Genomic DNA, 22,599 nt, shown 5'->3' with positions numbered 1-22,599 from the left:
TCTGTTCATGTGACCATGAAAGTGGTGAATGAGTGGCTTTTGTGTTTTGTGCAAATATTTTACCTCTAAGCAAATTTAACCTTTTCTGAGGTCTGAGATGCACACAGCAAGCTAGGAGATAGCATGTCAGTGGTGAGAAATAGGCCTTTAGTGTTCAGGAGTAATGAGCATGGACAATTGTCAGATATGACAGCATTAACGAGGGCTTTTGAGTTTCTGGAGCATGGATTAGTTCTCTAATTTGGAGTACAGAGTGCAGGGGTAGAGTGCGATATTTGTTTATGTGAACATTCTTGGGTTTGAGAGTATTTCAAGATAATCCTCAGACATAATTGTACTGCAGAGCTGGGCTCTAGGTTCAATCAGCATAAGGCATAAATATCGCCTGTCTCTGTACTAGTAGGTAGAAAGTCACAGGGAGTAGCAACATATAGGAAATAGGGAAATCCCAGCCTGTTAAAATGTATGCTCGGGACTGCGGAGGTAAGAATGTGTTGGCAATAGGTGGAGAGGATGCAGAAATGCTAGGCTTGGTAAAATTAAAATGTCTGCAATTGTCCAGAAGAATTGGAATCCTTTGCAGGAAGCGATGAATGAAATGGCTGCAGAAACATGTTTTACTGTGGGAAAGGGGTGCAATAGGAGAATGGCAGGATCAGAATGAAAGTTCCCAGCTTTCATTCAGTAAAGCTGCTGTCACTCTTACCTGCCTACAGTCAGTTTGTCTAGTGAGCATGTACTTCTGAAGCAGTCAGTATGTACAGTGTCAGCATGCACAGTTAGCTTGCAGCATAGATTGTCATTTTAGAGTTTACATGTCATCAGTGTTCAGTCAGCATACAGACCTGTATATGTTGTTCTGCCAGAACCCTCAAGAATGTCTTGGGTAGTTTCTATCCATTCATCCTTCTTTTTGATTTTTGTCAATGCTACTGATACCATGTGGGGAAGGATGGCCATATGACATCTTAGACAGAAGATAGGTTCAATCTTAATGAACAGTTAGTAGGTTTATTACACAGTACTTAACTAATTATATTAAACTGAGATAAATGGTCCTGTGAGACATCAGGCTCAACTCCAGAGTAAGAACAAATTACTTTCAACTACATTGTTTTAACACTGAGAAGAGTCAGTGACGCACAGGTCAGCTCTTTCCCTTGATGAGTGGAACTTATGTTGTGGTATCAGTTATTCCTTTCAGATGCAAATACCTTACATGACAGCATCCAGTCAAGACATGGTTAATATGTACAGTCAGCATACGCATTATTTCCATATTAAAAGCATGTTCTAGGTCAGGTTTTGAGCAGACTACATTGGACCCCATTTGGACAGGGTGGAACCTAATAGGCGGGGCTCGGGAGGGAGGCCATTGCGAAGGACCAACAACCGGGATTTTGTGAGAGGAAGGTCTGTTAACTGACTGACTTGTGCTCTGTCTTTCTTATTCTTTCTGTCTCGACCTCGGTCTTTTGCTCTCTTTCTCAATTGCTTGTGCTCGTTCTCTCTCTTTCTCTCTTCCTCACTCTCCAAGCCACCCCCTCTCCCGTCTCTATCTTTCTCTTCTTTCCTATTCTCTCACACATTCAAACAATGTTCCCTCTGAGTTGTGTGCCTTCACAACATTTAATTCATCATTCAGGCTGCAAGCAAGTTAATCCTTTAGGTTATCACTTGTGTGCACTTCCATGATAAAAAGTATAAGGGCTGGGCACACAAATAAATATTAGAGGGAACATTGCACTCAGATATTCTCTGTTACTATATCTCTTTCAACTAGAACTATACATGTATGTTTTTTTTTCTTACTGTTTGACTGTGTGTTTCTCATTTCTCTCAAAGAGGTTGCAGAGATTGGTTGGAATGAGGTCGTGGAGTGAATTGAAGATGATGAGGAAGATTTTGAACTAAATATACCAAGGGACAGGTAACCAATGTAGGGTATAAGACATAGATGACTAGGATAGGAACTGTAGTTCTGGAACAGTTAAATATTATGTAAGGTGGAGCTGAAGTAAAGGAGAGGGAGAGAGAGAAAAAACAAAAGTAAATTCAACTTCTGTTTCTGATGGTGCTGTGGTCTTGTTACAGAGCCAGTCATAGGCCTGAGAAGGAGAGACTACTGGCACTGGTTGGAGCAACTTCCACAGCTGGATCCCTGTAGCGGGTAATACATGGTTTATTTTCATGGAGTTTTACTGTACAGCAGGAGACCATTCAGCCAATATGTCTCTGCCAGTTCTTAGGAAGAGTCCAATTAATCTCTTTCGCCTACTCTTTTCCCTTATCCAATTCCCTTTTGCAGCTGTTTTTGAATCTTCTTTCTGGTACATATGCATTAGTTCACATGGAATACAAGCTTGCGCAGTACATTCTGTGCTACTACATGTTGCAGTCAGGAACGTGGTGAGGAATGTTGGATGTAGCTCGTGGTTTGTCAGATCATCCAGTAACATAAGCCGCATGGTAACAGCCTTGAATAAAGTTGGAAAGAAGCAGAGAATGGCCAAATAGGACATGAGCTGCTTGTAAGTGATATTAGTCAAACCAGTTACAAACTTAAAAGAAAAGAGTGGTAATGCTGCTTTGGTTGTACATTTTAATGGAAGATTGGTGAATTGACTGTCTGTGATTTTGGTTAGCCCATGCCTGCAGAAAATAAGTAAACGACTCCCATTTTTATGACCTCAGCATGTTACAGTGTTAATATAGCCAGTTGATTACTTTTGTTGTTATTGGGCCATATCTGGCTGTGGCAGGACATTGAATGTTATCTGCTGCATATTAGATTCTCCCTTAAACGCATTTTTAAAAGTCCGAGCTAGGAAACAGAACAATAAGACTGAAGTGAAAAAAGCAAGTAACCTATCAATCAGATTGAAGGGTTATAAAGCAACAGCAAAAAATGGAGGAAGGTTAGATTGAAAGAGAGAAGAAAGGCAAAGTCTTATTTTTTTAAAAGCTGCATTTACAATTTGAAAATCTCCAAAAAGACTTTGCAATATTAATTTTGCTAAAGAGACTGACAAGCTATAGAATCATAGAGCTATACAGCACGGAAAGACCCTTCGGTGCAACTCATCCATACTGACCAGATATCTTAAATTAATCTGATCCCGTTTGCCAGCACTTGGCCCACAACCCTCTCATTTATCATGTAGATAGACTAAACTAATAAACCTCAAGTTTCTATGTTATGTTTGGTTTAATATCTGCAAAGCAAGTGCAATAAATTTATGCCATTCAGAGAATTTTAGTCTTAAAGCAGGTAGCAACATACTATTTCTGCAAAGCATTACTGTGGAGCAACATAACATGGACAGCAATTTTTGGATATTTGAGTTTAGTCACATACCTGCCTTTGCCTGTAGTTGCTGTAGTTAATATAAGTGTGTACTCTTTCTATTCTGTCAGGTTGATTCAGATATCAACGGCCTTGGAGAAAACTATTGCCTGCAAAAAGCTGCTGACAGCACAAGGCCGGGGGAGGCATTTCATCCGACTAGCCCTGAATCAAAAGATCCTGGCAGTTATAATACAGCATCTTCGCCACACACCAAGATTAATAGAGGTAACTGTGCCCATTCACTCTTTACTGCGTGCCGCCTTGCACATCTCTCCACGAAATCTGTGTAAACCCCTCCTCACAAATGTTTAGTGCTTTCTTCAGGTATTGTTCCATTGCTTCCACATATATCTTTTTATTCTGCCTTCACAAATGCCCTCTAACCCCAGTCCACCAGTGTTAAATATCACTCAGTTCTGACCCAGAGAGTTCAAGGTCTAATCCAAGAGTTAGGCACATAAATCAAAGGTAATGCTTCTGTGCTGTACTCAGGGTGTATTTTCCTGTCAGAGGTGCCATCTTTCAGCTGGGAGAACTTTATCATTGTGGTCATGTTAGTGGATATTTTTCTCCAGAGGACACCACTGATCCTCTGAAGGCATGGGTTCAAACCTCACCATGGCAGCCTGGGGATATTTAAATTTAATTAATGAATCCAAAATTATTTATTGAAACATCATGCCAGTTATCATAATCATGAAATTATCAGAATGTTGTAACAACCTGTTGGATTTCCACTAATATTCACTAGGGAAACAACTGTTTGTTTAAACCAACTGATTCATCAGCCTACCCTACCTTCAGCTCAGTGAGCAAACCTACATCCAGAACCTCAACCTGTGCAAAACTTGAAAGGATTCAGAAAAGATTTACGAGGATGCTGCCAGGGTTGGAGGATTTGAGCTATATGGAGAGGTTGAATTGGATGGAGCTGTTTTCCCTGGAGCAGCAGAAGCTGAGGGGTGACCTTATAGAGGTTTATAAAATCATGAGGGGCATGGATAGGATAAGTGAACAGTCTTTTCCCTGGGATTGGGGAGTGCAGAAGTAGAGGACATAGGTTTAGTGTGTGAGGGGAAAGATGCAAAAGAGACCTAAGGGGTAGTTTTTCACGCAGAGGATGGTACATATATGGAATGAGCTGCCTGAGGAAGTGGTGGAGGCCGACCCAATTGCAGCATTTAAAAAGCATCTAGATGAGTATTTGAATAGGAAGTGTTTGGAGGGATATGGGCCAGGTGCTAGCAGGTGATGCTAGGTTGGATTGGGATATTTGGTCGGCATGTGCAAGTTGGACCGAAGGGTATGTTTCAATGTTGTACATCTCTATGACTCTAAGTCTGCCACTGCTACCCTGTCTGTCATGACTCATACCCACGTGGTATACTTGACACTTAACTGCTTTCTGAAATGGCCGAGCAAGGCTCTCGATTGTACTAAAAGCAATGAGAGAGCCAAAGAAGAATTAAATATGATGGACTATTTTGATCTAGGCAGCAGAAACGATAAAGATACAACCTATTCAGTTGTCTCCTTGCTAACATGTGGGATCCAGTGCCAAAATGGAGAAATCAGTCCAACAAATGAGTCAATCAACAGCCGAATTATATTCAACCCACAATCTGCAACCTCATAGTACCTCACAATACAATCCAACTCTAAACATTGCCATCAAGTCAGGAGAGCAACCCTAGTTCAACAAAGCAACTTTGGTTCAATGGAAGTCTAAGGCAGGATGCCAGGAACAACACTGGGCAGACCCAAAAAAACTTAGGTAAAATTTGGACTTGCGCTACAATCAATTTGAACAGTGGAAGACATAGACAAAAATAAATAATATCTTAATCAACAGATCAGATCAAAACTCTGCCATCCTGCCTCATCCAGTCATGAATGGTAGTGGACAATTGAAAACCTAAGAGGAAGAGGCTTCATGTACATCTTCATCCTTAGTGATGGAGGAATCTCACAGGTCAGATTCAGCCAGTAGTGACAATTGGATGATTCATCTTAGCCTCACTCTGGCCCCAGCATCTCAAAAACTAGTTTGATTCACTTCACATGTTGAGGGTATTTGAGACATTGTAAAGTATGATGTAGTAAATATAACTATGTCTGGCTGTTCCCTGAATAGTCTATGAGACACTGTCCTGTTTTACTGTTCTTTGATTTTTCTGTAGTAGTTTAATACAATTGAGTGTGTTGCTAGACCATTTCAAGGGCAGTTGCCTTCGGCCTGGAGACCAGGTAAGGTCGTGGGCACCATCCTTGAAACTAGCTTTTTATTCCAGATTCATTGAATTTAAGTTCCCCCCAACTGCTCTGATGAGATTTGAACTTGTGTCTACAGAGCACTACTCTAGACTTCTGGATTACTAGTTCAGTAGCATTACTGCGATTCTCATAGTACTGAGAGAAACTGTATCAAAAAAAAGCAAGATTTTGATGGCTGCATTTAAGTGTTTATGGGGGAAGTCTCGAGATCTTGAGTTTGCAAATGAAAGAGCAGCTAGTAATCCTTTAGAAATTCACTTGGCCTGGGGTGAATTGATCTGAGGGCGATTGTTCATTCGAACTATGAGTATGAGTAGACACTTCAGCCCCTTGAACCTACTCCACCATTTAATGTGGTTATGGCTGACCTCACTCAGCCTTAACTCCACTTTACTGCCTTATCCACAAAGCCCTTTAACCTGTTGGTCATTAAAAATCTATCTCCTCCTCAGGTTTATGCAGTGTTGGCATTCACTGCTCTCAAGGTAATGAATTCCTTTGAGAGAAGTAATTCCCCTTCTCATCTCTGTTTTAAATCTAACACCCTTTAACATAAAACTGTGATTCTAGTTTTAGATTGCCCACAAGGATAAAAATTCACTCAAAGCTGTTCTGTGCCTAATCCCTCCCTTTTCTTGTTCCAGTGGTATGACCCTGAGAGTTCTATCCTTGCTATTGAATGCTTTGCAGGTAAGTCATCTAGCTGTCTGGAATTCTTTGGAAGCAGGATTTTCTGGGGTTAGGAGAAGGGTGATTAATAGATGGAGTGAGATGTTTATGGGAGGCAGTGAAGGGTTTGAGGAATGGATGATGAGAGGAATTTATGGGACAAGGTGATCATGGGTTGATGGTAAAACATGCCTTGAAAGAACAGTCATTACTTTTATTTTCCTTCAAAGGCAATGAAAGTCCAAGGAACTTTTAAGGAGAGGTTAATTAAATAATTTAAATAATTAAGATTATTAAAAAGCTGCCCTCCAGAATATTGATTCTTGGTTTGTGTGAAACATAGATGATATGAGCTGCTGCTTGTTGAATCTGTGCTGTCACTGATTGATTGGAGAAATTTATGAACATCCCTGTATGTAATGATTGCAAAAGCCTATCCTACGAATTATACATTCCTTACTCAAGAATTTTAATTGTAATCTTCCTACTAGGGAAGTTTATCTAATATTAAATGCCTCCAGTTCTGAGTCAAAGACTCCAGTACTAGGTCTGATCCAGTACAGTTTAATTTCCACTTTTTTTCCTGTTTTTTTTTCCTCACAGAGCCATTCCTTTCACTGCTGCTGGTCTTGTCACAGATGAACTTCACCCTTGACTTGCAGGTTAGTATCTATTTTCCACTTCTTCTTGAGTTCACTGTTCAAAGGCAAATCTGACCCACAGTACCATGACCTCCATCAGAGGTAGGACAAGGAGCTGGGTCTCCTTAACAGAAGACAGAAGTAGAGTAGTTGTTTAATTGCTCTGCCATTTCCTTTCTCCATATTTATCAATTTTCCCATTTCAGACAGTAAGGAACCTACATTTGCACTCTTTTTTTACTTACAGAAGTATTACAGTCTGCTGTTACGTTATCCACAAGTTTACTGTCTCATTCTATTTTTCCCCTTTTAATCAATCTGCTGGTCTTCCTTTGCTGAACACTAAGCCACTATCAGTTCTCAACCTTGCTACTTTTTCTAGCAACTTCCCTTTGGATCTAATACCACCCTTATTTTATTATTAGCCACAATTGAACAGTTTTCCTGTTGTGTTCTTTCACCCAAAAGAAATATATAATTGATGTATTAGTTCCTTAAACATAGCTACAATCATGTACTTTAATGAAGTTAGTGAGTCCATTGCAGCCAACTGACTCTCATGCCTTCGTTGTTTCCTTCACTTTCTACTCCATTGAAGAATTCATCGTGTTATGATTACTTTTCCTAACTTATCTCTTGCAACAGGGTTATTAATTAACGCCATTGTTAAAAATCTTATATACTCCAAGAATTCATTCACCACAGTATTATTGCTTGCGCAGTCTACATGTAGACTAAACTCACCCATGATAACTGTGGCAGCCTTGTTGCATTCACTTCTAATTTCCTGTTTAATGCCACCTCCTACCTCTCTGCTATTGTTCAGAGGTCTATACAGGCAGTCTCTGGTTACAAGTGGGTTCCATTCCAGAGTATGTTTGCAAGTCTATTTATATACCAGTTGGAACATAACACAGCAAAATGTAAAATTGTCATTTGTAAGTACAAGTGACTATTTGTATGTTGGATTCTGAAAGTTGTTATTAATATGGGAACTTGTTTGTGAGTACAAGCATCCAAAAATTGCACGATCTCCCCGTGTCTGCGTGGGTTTCCTCCGGGTGCTCCGGTTTCCTCCCACAGTCCAAAGATGTGCGGGTCAGGTGAATTGGCCATGCTAAATTGCCCGTAGTGTTAGGTAAGAGGTAAAATGTAGGGGTATGGGTGGGTTGCGCTTCAGCGGGTCGGTGTGGACTTGTTGGGCCGAAGGGCCTGTTTCCACACTGTAAGTAATCTAATCTAATCTAAAAAAAAATTGGGGACAGTGTGTAGTTAACTCTCACAAATGTTTCTGGTCCTTATTGCTTCTTGGCTCCACCCTGACTGATTCCAGCATTGACATCCTTGCTCACTACTGCATTGATTTAGTCTTTCACAAACAATGCCACCAAACCACCATTACCTTTTTGCCTCTTCTGTGCTCACCATAGAGGATAAGAAAACATGTTAGCTATAACTTTATGACTCTAAATCAGGATGTGGAATGAAGAGGGGAACTTGGTGAAATAACAATCACCAGGGAAATGAGAGTAAGGAAACTTATGATTCCGTGAACCAGGACCCAGATACAGACGGACTTTGAGTCGTAGAGATCTACAGCACAGAAAAAGGCCCTTTGGCTCTTCGCATTCCCGTCAGTTAAAATGGAATTCTAATCCCAGTTCCCAGCACTTGGCCCATAGTCCTGTATGGCTTAACATCTTTCATGTGCATCTAAATATATCTTAAATATAGTGAGAGTTTCTTAAAGGCAATGAGCTCCATATTTTCACCACCCTCTGGGTGAAAATATTTTTGCTCATAATTTTGTACACCTGAAACATCTCCCTTCTTAATCTCCTCTGCTCTAAGTAAAACAAACTCAGTCTGTCCAAATCTGACTTAATAACACAATCTCCCCAGACCAAGTAGCATTTTGATAAATCTCCTCTGCATCCTCTCCAGTGCTATCATTTCCCTCCTGTAATATGGATTCCAGAACTGCACACAATACTGTAAGCATGGCCTAACCAATGTTTTCTACAGTTCCAGCATAACATCCCTACTCTTAAACTCTATGCCTTGGCTAATAAAGGGAAGCATTCCATATACCACCTTGACCACTTTATCATCCTGTTCTGATACTTTAAAGTAAGAGTGGACATGTGCACCAAAGTCCCTTTGATTGTTGGTGCTTCCCATGGACCTACTGTTCATCATGTATTCCCTTGGCTTGTTTGTCCTGCCCACGTGCATCACATTTGTCCTTGAGTTTTAAAAGAGATTGCTAATGAGGTAGTAGCAGAGTTGGTATTAACATAGAACATAGAAAAATACAGCACAGTACAGGCCCTTCGGACCTCGATGTTGCGCCAATCCAAGCCACCTAACCTACACTAGCCCACTTTCCTCCATATGCCTATCCAATGCCTGTTTAAATGCCCATAAAGAGGGAGAGTCCACCACTGCTACTGGCAGGGCATTCTATGAACTCACGACTCGCTGAGTAAAGAATTTACCCCTAACATCTGTCCTATACCTACCTCCCCTTAATTTAAAGCTATGCACCCTCATAATAGCTGACTCCATACGTGGAAAACGTTTCTCATTGTCAACCCTATCTAAACCCCTAATCATCTTGTACACCTCTATCAAGTCACCCCTAAACCTTCTTTTCTCAATGAAAACAACTCCAAGTGCCTCAGCCTTTCCTCATACGATCTTCCTACCATACCAGGCAACATCCTGGTAAACTTCCTCTGCACCCGTTCCAGTGCCTCCACATCCTTCCTATAGTATGGTGACCAAAACTGCACACAATACTCCAGATGCGGCCGCACCAGAGTCTTATACAACTGCAACATGACCTCAGGACTGCGGAACTCAATTCCTCTACCAATAAAAGCCAGTACACCATATGCCTTCTTCACAGCACTATTTACCTGGGTGGCAAGTTTCAGAGATCTGTGTACATGGACACCAAGATCCCTCTGCTCATCCACACTACCAAGTATCCGACCATTAGCCCAGTACTCCATCTTCTTGTTACTCTTACCAAAGTGAATCACTTCACACTTAGCTACATTGAACTCCATTTGCCACTTTTCTGCCCAGCTCTGCAGCTTATCTATATCCCGCTGTAACCTGCCACATCCTTCCTCACTGTCAACAACTCCACCCCGACTTTCGTATCATCTGCAAACTTGCTCACCCAACCTTCTAGATTGCTGCAAATGCTTCAGCCTCATCTTTTGCACTGATATGCTTGGCTTTTCCATCATTGAGTATGAGGATATTTGTGGAGCCACCTCCTCCAGTGAGTTGTTTAATTGTCCACTACCATTCACAACTGGATGTTGCAGGACTGCAGAGTTAAATCTGGTCCATTGGTCTTGGGATCACTTAGTTCTGTCTATCACTTGCTCTTTTGCACACACGTAGTCCTATTTGCTAGCTTCACCAGGTTGACACCTCATTTTTAGGTATGTCTGGTGCTGTCCCTGACATGCCCTCCTGCACTGTCCAATGAACCAGGGTTGATACCCTGGCTTGATGGTAATGGCTGAGTGGGGGTTTGCTGGGCATGAGGTTACACGTTGTCAATTTTGCCCCCAGCATGCCTCATGAATGACTCTTCAGTTGCTGGGTCTGTTTTAAGTCTTGTCCCATTTAGCGCAGTGATAGTGCCAAACAACATGATGGAGGGTATTTGCAAAGTGAAGGTGGGACTTCGTCTCCAGACAGGATATGCGGTGGACAATCTTACTGATACTGTCATGAACAGATGCATCTGCAGCAGGCAGTTTGGTGAGGATGAGACCAAGTATGTTTCTCTCTCTTGTTGGTTCCCTTACCATCTTTAGGACCTAACCAGCTCGATCAGTAGGGCTGCTGCAAAGGACATCAAAATCCTCCGCCCAGAATATATTTTATGCTCTTGCCACTGTCAGTGCTTTCATCAAGTGTTGTTCAACATTGAGGAGTATTGATTCATCAGCTGAGAGAGGACAGTACATGGTAGTTAGCAGAAAGTTTACTTGCTCCCATGTTTAGCCTGAAGCCATGAGATCCAGAGTCAAAGCTGAGGGCTCCCAGGGCAACTCCATCCTGACCATTTCTGTTGGGTGTGTCCTGCCAGTGGGATGATGTCTGGTACATTGTCTGTCAGCTATATGAGTATTCCATGAGTATGACTATGTCAGTCTGTTGCTTGACAAATTTGCATTTATAAGACAGCAAAGAGATTGCATGGGGAGTGTAGCTGAGGCACTGGGAACACGAAGGCATGAGTTTTTATTCAAATAGGCTGAAGCCACTTAAAGCAAAAATTTTGCCTTCAGCGTTTCATTCAGGTGATTTTCCAACAGAAGCTTCCTGCATTGGTGGTGAAAATGTGCTCCCTCAATATTCAGCATAAAACACTCCTGGGTCAGATATGACTCCGTATAGATCTAAGTCAGTTTGTTCTACCTCCACTAACATTTGTCAGTCTCCAAATTGCCCTTTTCCAACCTCTGCAGTGGTTTCATTTTCTAAGTGAGCTCTCAAGCTTGGTGCTACTTGGTGCCAACTAGGCCTGTCAGACTTATTTTAATTTAAATGCCTAATGCTTAAAGCATATTTGCTTCAGTGCATGTAGAGGGTTCGTCACACTGTTATATTTCTGCTTGGGTTCTTTTTCAGAACAGCAGTTTCTTGGATGAGAGCTGGCTGCTTCCAGTAAGTGTTTTTTTTCTTTTAATATGAAATTGGAGGGAGTGGCAGTAACCTGATACTTTCTTGCTGGAAGGAGATTATTTACATAGAATCTATGTTGAATGTATGGAACACAAACAGGCCATTCAGCCTAACAGGCCTATAATAACGTTTATGCTGTGTACATGTTTCTTTCAAATTCAGTTAACAAATCCATTTTTTTTATTATCGTGTGTTTATCTAGCTTAACTGGAAATTAACCTGTGCTTTTCATCTCAAACTTATACTCTCTGGTTAGTTTTTCTCCTAAATTTTCCACTAGTGACTATCTTCTATTCATTTGCTCTGCTTTAACCTGCGGTGGCAATGTGTATTTTACATCTACCCTATCAAACCTGTTCAAATATTTGAAAAGCTGATCATTCTGCCATAACATGTGTTTCATCAACGTGAATTGTCTATAACATGATTGATGAATTGTGGATATTGTTTGGATAATGTGAACTTTCTACTGAACAGGTATAACGATTTTCTATTCGCGATCTTCACCAGCATGATTTTCTGGAGTGGTTTTCCATAGCACAATTTTCAAAAGCGTGAGATTGTTGGGGAACACAATTGTCGCGTTATAGCAGAATGACCTGCACCTCTATCAGGTCACCCTTCTCTCCTGGGGAAGAAGTCCCAGTCTGCTCACCCTCCTGCTATTGATAAAATCTGAGCTCTGGTATCATCATTGTAATTTTTTTTAAGTTATGGTGACCAGAACTGTTCTTCATATCCTGATGCAGTAGTTTTGCAGTTCCAAATATTCTCTTTCCTGCATCCTGGGTTTTCAAGACCACAATCACCAGTGCAGTCCAGGTTGCTTCTGTGCACCTGGAAGCTGAGACAGTGAAAGCAGCGGCCTGTTCAACCATAGAGGTTAACTAGGCCTAGCCTGACCCTGTCTAAAAGCAGTATTCAAACATTTGCACTTTCTAGCAACAACTGATAGAATTGATAACCCTGGCTGATTGACCTAGAGCCCAAAGTCAATTGTGACACCACAAAAAAGATCAACTAATTGTACTGAGCAGGATTTAAACTGATACTTCTATGTTACGGATGTATAGTGACTCTATTACTTTAAAGACAGTACAAGCTCCATTGTTCAGTTATGCATTAACTCGAGTGTTAGGAGATCAAGCATAATTCATGGCTCCCTGGGTTGATCATTTTTCTAGGCTTCATGCTTATGCACTGAATAAGGAATTTGATTCTTATAAAGGACTGTAACACCTATGGTGCTTCACAGATTTTACACTGAATCCGTAAATGCAAATGATTGGTCAATAATATAGGTTTTAAGAAGTGTCTTTAAAAAAGATTAAACAGTCCTCACTTTCTCCTAAGCATGTTTAGGGCCTACATTAAAGTAAAGAACTGCAGATGCTGGAGATCTTGTCCAAATAGCTAAAAATACATCCAATAGGAGTGGCACCAGGCTACTATGGGTCTAGAATGGGAGTGTAGATACCTCTGGGTTGTGGAGCTGGAGAAAATGACTGATATGTTGGGTGACAAAGCCAATGGAATAAAAAGGATGATAATTTTAAAATTTAAGGCATTGTTTAAGCAGGAGCCAATGTAGATCAGCAAAATCAGGGTGATAGGTGAATGAAACTTGGTGTGAGCTAAGAAATTGGCTGTAGAATTTTGAATGGCCTTATGTTACTTGTGAGAAATGTGGGAAGCCAACTTCACATTGATCAAGTCTCGAGATAACACAATTAGAAATAAAGCTTTCAGCAAAAAACACAAAGTTGGAGAAACTCCACAAGTCTAGTAGGATCTGTGGAGAGATGAACGGAGTTAAGTTTTTGAGTCCAGGATAACTACTTATGAACTTTCAGCAGTAGCTGAGCTGAGGCTGAGGCAGAGTCTAATTATGTTAGGGAGGAATAAAAAATAGTCAAAATCAGCTTTGCAATGGAAAATTAATCCCACCTCCAATGGATCAAGTAGGTAATTGGAATAGAAGTTTAATTAAAAATCTAACGTTTAAAATGTTTAAGTTCTGCTCTATCTGCTGTGCATTTCTCTTTCAATTCTCTCTATCCTATCTGTTTAATTATACTTTATTTTAATGTTACTGATCAGACAGTATAGAAGGCAATTAGATAAAGGGATTCAAAGTCAGGGTGAGCTGAGAGGACATTTGTTGGACATAGTACTTCATTTCCCATTACTTCAGATATTTATATCATTGTCTTTTCTATAACTTTATGTTCAGGTGTCTTTCTTATTTGTTCACTTAAATGGTTCTGAATGCACAATAACTTTCAAAGCTCAGTCATGGTGTCATAGAGATATACAACATGGAAACATATCCAACTCGTCCATGCCGACCAGATATCCCAACCCAACCTAGTTGGCACTTGGCTCATATCCCTCTAAACCCTTCCTATTCCTATACCTATCCAAACGGCTTTTAAATGCTGTGATTGTACCAGCCTCCACCACTTCCTGTGGCAGCTCATTCCATATGTGCACCAACGTCTGCATGAAAATGTTGCCCCTTAGGTCTCTCTTATTATCTTTACCCTCTCACCCTGAACCTATGCCCTCTAGTTCTGGGCTTCCCACCCCAGGGAAAAGACACCTCACACTGTGGTAGCTCTTTCTGACCCAGTGAGGGTCCTGTTCTCACAGTGAGACAATAAATGCTTCTTTTAACCCAGGTGTGTGAGACATATGACACAGTGCCCTGCCGGGAGCTGGGAATGGTGCTCAGGTAAGATCCAATTGCCTCATGTTAGAAACAACTGGTGCAAGTGTAAAGTGCTTGGCTTGGATATTTTCTAAAGAACTATCTGAAGTGTGAATCCCTGCAGCCATCACAACAAGGTCAATGGTCGAAAGGCCCAAATAGAAGTAAATGATTATTGCCGAAACATGGCTGTAGGGTGATCAGGGCTGGGAACACAAATTGCAAGGATATTCAATATTTGAGAAGGCAGACAAGAAAGAAAACTAGTAAGATGAGAGAGGATCAGTACATTAGTAAAGACAGATCTCAGATCAGAAGAACAATGTATCAAATTGTTTTGGTGAAATTAAGAAAGAGCAAGGGTCAGCAGACATTGGCTGGAGTTATTGATAGCCACCAAAAACTAGTGGTAGTGTGCGACATGGAGATCAGAGAATCAAGAGATAAAAGAATATGGGCAGGTTGGGTGACTTCATCTGCGTATAGGTTGGTAAACCAACTGAACACTCAAGCTATGGAGGGCAGGTTTCTGGAATGTCTTAGTGATGGCTTTCTAGGGCAGTATGTTGAAGAATCAATTAGAGGACAGGCAGTTTTGGATCTAATAATATGAAATAGAAAGGGCTGCTTAGTAATCTTGCTGTAAAAGAACCTTTAGGGATGCGTAAGCAGAATATGAAAGAGTTTTACATTATATTTGAAAGTGGATGCAGTTCAGTCTGAAGCAAGGGTGATAAACTTGAAAAAGGGAAATTATGAAAATGTGAGATGCAAGTTGGCTGAGCTGGTTTGGCAAAGTACATTAAAACATATGGCTGTACATAGGCAAGGGACAGTCTTTAAAGAACACGGTGGTTCAGTCATTAGAACTGCTCTCAGCTCCAGAGACCCGGGTTTGGTTCCAACCTCGGGCAATGGCTGTGTGGAATTTTCACATTCCCCCCCCACAAACCCATTCTGCTTGGGTTTCCGCTGGTGCTCTGGTTTCTTCTCTCAGTCCAAAGATATGTAGGATTGGTGGATTGGCCATGCTAAATTGCCATAGTGTCCAGGCTAGGTACAATTACAGCAGAGTAGGTGGATTCGTAATGGGAAATGCAGGGATAGGAAGGGGGTTGGGTCTGGGTGAGATGCTCTTTGGAGTGTCAGTGTGGACCAAATGGCCTGCTTCCGCCCTGTAGGGATTCTATGATGAACTGTTACATGGCTCACAGCAACAATACATTCTTTCAAGATGCAAACGGTCAGTCAACTGTGGCTGACGAAAAAAGTTAAGCATTGTATAAGATTAAAACATTTAAAGTAGTCAGAAATAGTAATAAATCTGAGGATGGGAAGATTTTAGAATTTAACAAAGAAAGACCAAGAAATTAAAAATGACAGGAAGTAAAGAACATAAATGCAATCTAGTTTAAAAAAAATGCTTCTGTATGTACTTAAGAAATGTTTGGCTTAAATGTATGTAGGTCCATTCAGCAGAATGAGGAGAATTAATAATGAGAAATAGAGACATTACAGAAACTAAGTGATCACTTTGTATCCCACTCCACCCTACCCCAATCCCTACCAATGAACCCAACCCAACTCCCTGTCGTTACCAGAATCCCTGACATCATGTTTACCCAGATCCGAATTCTACCCATGCCAACCTACTCTCAACACTGCATCAACTTACCATACATCCTGGCACCTTCTTCCTTTCCCACTTGTTGTTTGACTCACCTGCTACCCCAACTTACCTGGTCCTATACCCCCTACTGCGTCATCAATTGCATCAATATTCAGCTGACTCTCTAGCAAGGCCCCACCCCTTCCCAGATAGCATCCTACCCACATGGTACCCTACATTATCAGGCAGCCTAACCCCTCTTCCTATCTGACATCCTACCTTCCCAGTACACAAAACCTCAAACCCCTTCACAATAACCAGTGGCGTGAGATTTCAAACACTGTATGGTTAAAAAATATTGAAGGGTTTGATCAGCCATGATTGTATTAAATGGCAGAGTAGGCTCAGTGGTTTGAATGGCCTATTCCAGTTTCTGTATTAATGTGTCAGTGTATCAATGCTTGCTTCCATTTCTCCTGCAGGTGCCAATTTTTCTCTTTTGTTGGGATATCTTTCCACAGGCTGTGTCAGTGTTTGAAACCTCCCGCCACTAGTTATTGTGAAGGGGTTTGAGGGTTTGTTCTCCCTGAGAATACTTTGCCTGTCTACAGAATGCTCCATACTCTGTACAGCGCCTTTCCTAGAAATGGGATTCTGTAGTACTGAGAATTGACAGCACCAACAAAGACCATTCAGCCTCATTAGCCTATGTCAGTGTTTAGGCTGCACACAATCCTTCTCTCACTCCTCTTCATCTAATCATTTCAGTGTAACCTATTCTTTTCATCCTCATGTATTTATTTACTTTTCCCTTAAATATAGCAATGCTATTTAACTCACTCACTAAATATTCTACCCACACCCTGCATAAAGTTTCTTTGAATTTGTTACTGGATTTATTAGTGACTGTCTTCATTCACTTTTGCACTCCCTTACAAATGGAAACTTTTTTTTACATCTTCACAATTAAGATTTCTATGCAGTCGCTCCACTGCCTTCACCTTTCTCGAGAAAAGAGCCACAGCTTGCCAGAGTTTTTGATGGCAGAAATTTACGTTTCCTTTCACATTCAACAGAAATTTACCTGTACCTCCACAAATGTCACCTACTGTATCCATTGCACCCGATGTGGTCTCCTCTACATTGGGGAGAAGGACATCACCTTGTGGATCATTTCAGAGAACATCTCTGGGTCATTTGCACCAACCAACCCCACTGCCTCGTGACTGAACACTTCAACTTCCCCTCTCACTCCACCAAGGACATAGAGTCATAGAGTTATTTGCAAGTCCTGGTCCGCCTCTACCACCAAGCCCTAACCACCCAACGCCTTCTGTGGGGAAGAACGCCTCATCTTCTACCTTGAGACCCTGCAACCACATGGGATTAATGTGGATTTCACCGGTTTCCTCATTTCCCCTCCACCCATATTATCCCAGTTCCAAGCCTCCAACTCGGCACTGCCCTCTTGACCTGTCCATCGCCTTTCCCATCTATCTGCTGCACCCTCCTCTCTGACCTAGCACCTTCTCCCCCACCTTCATCTACCTATTCCACTCCCAGCTACCTTCAATGCCTTCAGAATTCCTAATATATAGTTGGAGGAAATGTCTGCTCCTCCAAGCAATAAACTCTGTAGTGATATGGATATTTCCAAAGGGATCTATGATTGGACATCAGGCTTCAAATTACAGGCTTACTGACAGAGAACCGTATGACCCAGAGATGTTCCCTTTTCTTTCAGATACACTGACAGGCGTGTTTTTGTATCAGAGGTGATTGCGGGAAGTCAAGCTGAAGCAGATGAATGTGTCTATGTTGGGGACATTATTGATGGAATCAATGGGATTTCATTGCGAAATGCTCAGAGAGGAGAGGTAAAATACCGGTGTACTCACTGGCAATACATAGTCAGACCTTGAGTCTACCACAGCCTTTACTTATTATCATAGAATCCCCACAGTGTGGAAACAGGCCATTTGGCCCAATAAGTCTACGCTGACCACCTAAGAGTATCCCACTCAGCTATGTAAGGTCGGACCATTGGACTTAGCAGGAGTAGGCCATTCAGCCTTTCAGCCTGCTGTGCCAGCCAGTAAGGACATTGGTCTGATTGTAACCTCAACCCTCACTGTTCCTTGACTCCCTTTCCTAATAGGAGTATATTTAATTCTCCCTTGAATAATTATAAGAGCCCAGCCTCCACTATTTTCTAGAGAAGAGAATTCCATAAACTAACATTCCACAGAGAGAGAAAATTGCTCCTTCTGTCTTAAAAGGGAGACTTTTTGTTCTTAAACCATGCCTCCAATTCCAGTCTCCCATACAAGAGGAAACATCTTCCCAGATTCACTCTATCCTGTGCACTCCGAATTTTTGTTTAAGTATAATCACCTTTTATTCTTCTAAGATCCAAAGGCATAGAATCATAGAATCCCTCCAGAATGGAAGCAGGCCATTCGGCCCATCAAGTCCACAGCGAACCTCTGAAGAGTGTCCCACCTAGACCCACTCCCATGTCCTAACCCTGTTACCCTGCATTTCCCATGGCTAATCCACCTAGGCAGCATATCCTTGGCACTGTGGGCAATTTAGAATGGCCATTCCACTTAATCTGAGGAAACTGGAGCACCCAGAGGAAACCCACATAGACACCCGCAGAATATGCAAACTCCACACAGTCACCTGAGGCTGGAATCTAACCTGGGTCTCTGGTGATGTGAGGTAGCAATGCTCATCACTGAGTCACTATGCCAACCTATGGGCCTAACCTGTTCAACATTTCTTTATAGGATAACCTCCTCATCCCAGGAATAAAGTCGAGTGAATCTTCCCTTTGAATGCATCTGTATCCTCTTTTATAAGAAAGATCCAAAATGTATATGATACTTCAGATGTGGTCTAACCAGAGTTTCAGTAAAATTTCCCTATTTTGATATTCCATTACCTTTGCAATAATGCCAACATACTATTTGTCTCACCATAATGTGCTGTACCTGCATGTAGCTTTTTGCTGATTCATGTACCAACATGCCCAGATACTTTGCACCTCATTTGTGTAATCTCTCTCCTTTTTTTAAATTAAGTTCTGTTTTTCTACTCTTCCTGCCAAAGTGAACAAGTTACATTTTCCCACATTGCACTCAATCTATCTATATCTCTTTGCAAACTCTTTAGCTCCTCTTGACAATTTACCTTCTAACTTGTCGTCATCAGTAAATTTAGCTGTCACACATTTAGATGTCCATTCATGTCACTGATATAGTTTATAAATTGTTAAGGTTTCAACTAGTTAACAGCTTGGCTAACTTAAAAAACATCCAAAATAGAAATTGCTGCAGAAACTCCACAGGGCTGGCAGCATCTGTGGAAAGGAAAGAGTTAACATTTGACATTGGTGACCCTTCTTCAAGTTCAGTTGATCGTTCAGTGAAATGTGAGTGAAAAGTGTCCTCGTTTTCTCACCACAGACTTCTCACCTCCTGTTCTGTGTTTGGCTCCAGGCACAAACAGTTTTACAGAAACTTCGAGGAAAGCCTTTAAGTTTCGAGATGATTCGCTGGAAGTGGCACGATGGTACAGTGTATGGACCCATGCTGCCTCATCTGCAACTGATGCAAAAAGAGATCCCTAACTTCCAGCTCCAATGCGATAACAAATCAAACAAAGTAATGAAAGAAGATGGTTTGCGGGAAGACAGGTGAGAACATTACAGACTCTCACCCCAGCCTTCATGTCAGCCACGATGTGAGTCACTGGTTGCAAGCTGTGTCATACCTGGGTTTGCATGCAGCCTGATTAACCATCCTCTAATCCCACTACATCTGATTTGAACATCTGAATTAACATGTATTATTAAGGTATTATTGTTCCCCTCTTTCATCCTGACGGCCATCTTTGTGTGTAGCTGCATCAAGCTTTGTGTGTGGATCCTTAGCTTTGGTCATATTGCCATGGAATGCTTCTGTTTTCTCATGCGATCTTCTCAAGGCTCTGTGGGAAGAGAAGATGGTAGATCCTGTCAGGTGGTTCCCTGAACAAAGTATCAAAGTCGTTTGGTAGAATGCCTCATGACCAGCACCAAGAGGTTTCCAGGCTGATGGTGGGAAGGCGACTCCCTGTCAGATTGTTTACGCTTGGCCAGATTCTGTGCGTCACCATGCGCTGCCCTCAAGACAGCTGAGGTGGTGAAGAGACCGTTGCACACCTCCCTTGGAATGTGTCTTTATAGAGAAGGTCTGGAGGTAAATGCAGTGGTAGGAGGTCATTCTGAGGAACTTGATGACTGCGTGCTCTATAGGCTGTTCCCAGGGACACTCAGCAAGGCAAGCATCCACTGTACCTGGAGGACCATCGACTCAATGAAACACACTCTTTGGTCTCTCCGAAACCTGCTGGTTTTCTAGTGAAATGAGTTGTCCGTGACGGACGCACTCCAATGTTCAGAACAATGTGCTGAGGATTGCACCAGAGTTTGGAGCAGCCAGTGTAAAAGTTCATTGGAGAAAGGTCACTGTCTAAGATCTTTCAGTCATGGTAAACCAAGGGCTTGGTATCTTATTGGACTGGTATCGTCTTGCGCTGTATGCCTGTCACTGAATGTATATTGTTAATGTCACATTTATAACAATTGAATTAAGGCAGCTCAGAGTGTAACATGCTCAATAGAGGAGTTTTATTTTGCTGCATTTTAGATAATGTACAATTTGAAATGTTTTGGAGTGTAATTTTAAATATTTTACAAGTAACTATCTTTTTGCAAAGAAAACATGATCGCCTTTCCCTGTCCAGTACCACCTCCTGTTCCAGAGTCATCCTGGAGAGCAAGGAAAAGGCTAGCTCCTTTGCTTAGCAGAATGCCAGCCCCATCTTCTCTAACTGTGAGCAACTTACATCATCCCCCCATGACATTGAAATCATCCACTCACTTTCTGTCTACCTCAAACTAGCCCATGACCCTCTGTACAGATTCCCTCTAAATAATTAGGATAAGCACTGGCCTGAATATAAATGCAAAACAAATCAGGTTACAGTAATTAGAAAGAAGCATGACTCTCTGTTTGCTAGCTTGAATATGTTTATTAGTTTTAGTTGCTGAATAATGAGAGTGATCAGCAATTACCAGAAACAAAATTGTAAACATTCACATGACTAAACACAATTAAATAGTTTTAAGTTTGATGCTACAACCATAAATATCTCTCTTGTCCAACAGGCTGCTGTATTCACTCCGATTCTTGGGCAAGGTGAACATCGGAATGGTAAACATAGTTTTCCTGATTCCACCCTGGTAATGTTGTGAATGTGATACTGAGCGAAGGAGAGCAAATGCATGTTCAAACTTACATTTGTTCGTTTTCTTTGATCCACACATTTAGGGCAACACTGAGAGTTTTCGCTTGGCTTTATGAACCAAATAAATGAAGATTATCTCAACAAATCTGAGCTGCATCAAGAAATGGCAGGATAGTAGAAGGAGCTTTTCCAAACTGCCCTCAAACTTCAGTACCTCATCCCTGCAACCATTCCTGCAAACCTCTTCTGCACTCTATCCAATGTGTTCACATTCTTTCTAAATGTGTCACCCAGAACTGTACACAGTACACTAAATGAGGTCTAACAGGTGTCCTATATAAGTTCATCCTAATTTCAAGGACTTAACTTGTTAAAAGTTTTATTTAAGGGCACCATGCCCTAATTTACCTGCCTTTCAGACCAAGGTTGCCAGAAAGCAGGAATCAGGTTTCTGCACAAAACACAAATGATCATTTATTGTTCGTAATTAGACTGTAGCTCCAGTTAAAGAGATATAAACCATTGGCATTTAACACTACTAACTAAAAGTTGTAACTATGTTATAAACACCCCCCTCCCACCCCCCCACCACACCCATCCAAGTCAATTCAAAGACCTTTGCTTCTCAATTCTGATATTAAGTTGATCCATCTTCAGCTAGCCAAGCCCTTAGTGTTCAGTTAACTTTTTTTTTAGATTAGATTACTTACAGTGAGGAAACAGGCCCTTCGGCCCAACGAGTCCACACCGACCCGCCGAAGCGCAACCCACCTATACCCCTACATATACCCCTTACCTAACACTACGGGCAATTTAGCATGGCCAATTCACCTGACCCGCACATCTTTGTGACTGTGGGAGGAAACTGGAGCACCCAGAGGAAACCCACGCAGACACGGGGAGAACGTGCAAACTCCACACAGTCAGTCGCCTGAGGCGGGAATTGAACCCAGGTCCCTGACGCTGTGAGGCAGAAATGCTAACCACTGTGCCACCGTGCCGTCCCGTAATGTAACTTTATGTAGAAGCTGCTGGTTTGTTAAAAGTACAAAGTGACTGATTCCCTTGGCAAGTGTCTCTGATTTATCAATTCAAAAGTCAGCTCATGGCAATTGCTGCAGGAAAGGTATACTTTTCTTCCAGGTGTACTGCAGAGAACAGGCAGCTTCTGCTGGGGAGGGTGACTGCAAATACTTCAGTGTCTTTCTCTCTCTCTGTGTCTGTGTCTCTGCAACTTGTTTCCAGTTCCAACCATCTCAGTTATCTGAGAACTAATTAGCTTCTCTTGTGAATAAATCCTACGCCCCCAACAATCTCCATTTTGCAGGAACCATAC

At 41.6% G+C, this 22,599-nt stretch overlaps 1 protein-coding gene across 3 annotated transcripts in view; it reads left to right on the top strand.

Moving 5' to 3' along the window:
- si:ch211-250n8.1 (uncharacterized) overlaps window positions 1-22,599 on the top strand; it is a 70,924-nt gene that overhangs the window by 30,836 nt on the left and 17,489 nt on the right. The window contains exons 3-11 of one of the 3 annotated variants that reach the window (XM_060844635.1): window positions 2,095-2,170; window positions 3,418-3,574; window positions 6,268-6,313; window positions 6,896-6,954; window positions 11,596-11,631; window positions 14,331-14,383; window positions 17,713-17,845; window positions 19,472-19,668; window positions 21,184-21,229. In XM_060844635.1, the coding sequence (XP_060700618.1) occupies window positions 2,095-2,170; window positions 3,418-3,574; window positions 6,268-6,313; window positions 6,896-6,954; window positions 11,596-11,631; window positions 14,331-14,383; window positions 17,713-17,845; window positions 19,472-19,668; window positions 21,184-21,229 (803 nt within the window). The remainder of the gene's footprint in view (window positions 1-2,094; window positions 2,171-3,417; window positions 3,575-6,267; window positions 6,314-6,895; window positions 6,955-11,595; window positions 11,632-14,330; window positions 14,384-17,712; window positions 17,846-19,471; window positions 19,669-21,183; window positions 21,230-22,599) is intronic. The other 2 variants (XM_060844636.1, XM_060844637.1) reach the window with 2 other exon arrangements.

This window comes from Hemiscyllium ocellatum, chromosome 25 (genome assembly GCF_020745735.1).
Source record: "Hemiscyllium ocellatum isolate sHemOce1 chromosome 25, sHemOce1.pat.X.cur, whole genome shotgun sequence".
Lineage (NCBI taxonomy): Eukaryota > Metazoa > Chordata > Chondrichthyes > Orectolobiformes > Hemiscylliidae > Hemiscyllium > Hemiscyllium ocellatum.
Note: the sequence above shows the minus strand (reverse complement) of the source record. Positions and strands in the feature narration are given on the sequence as shown.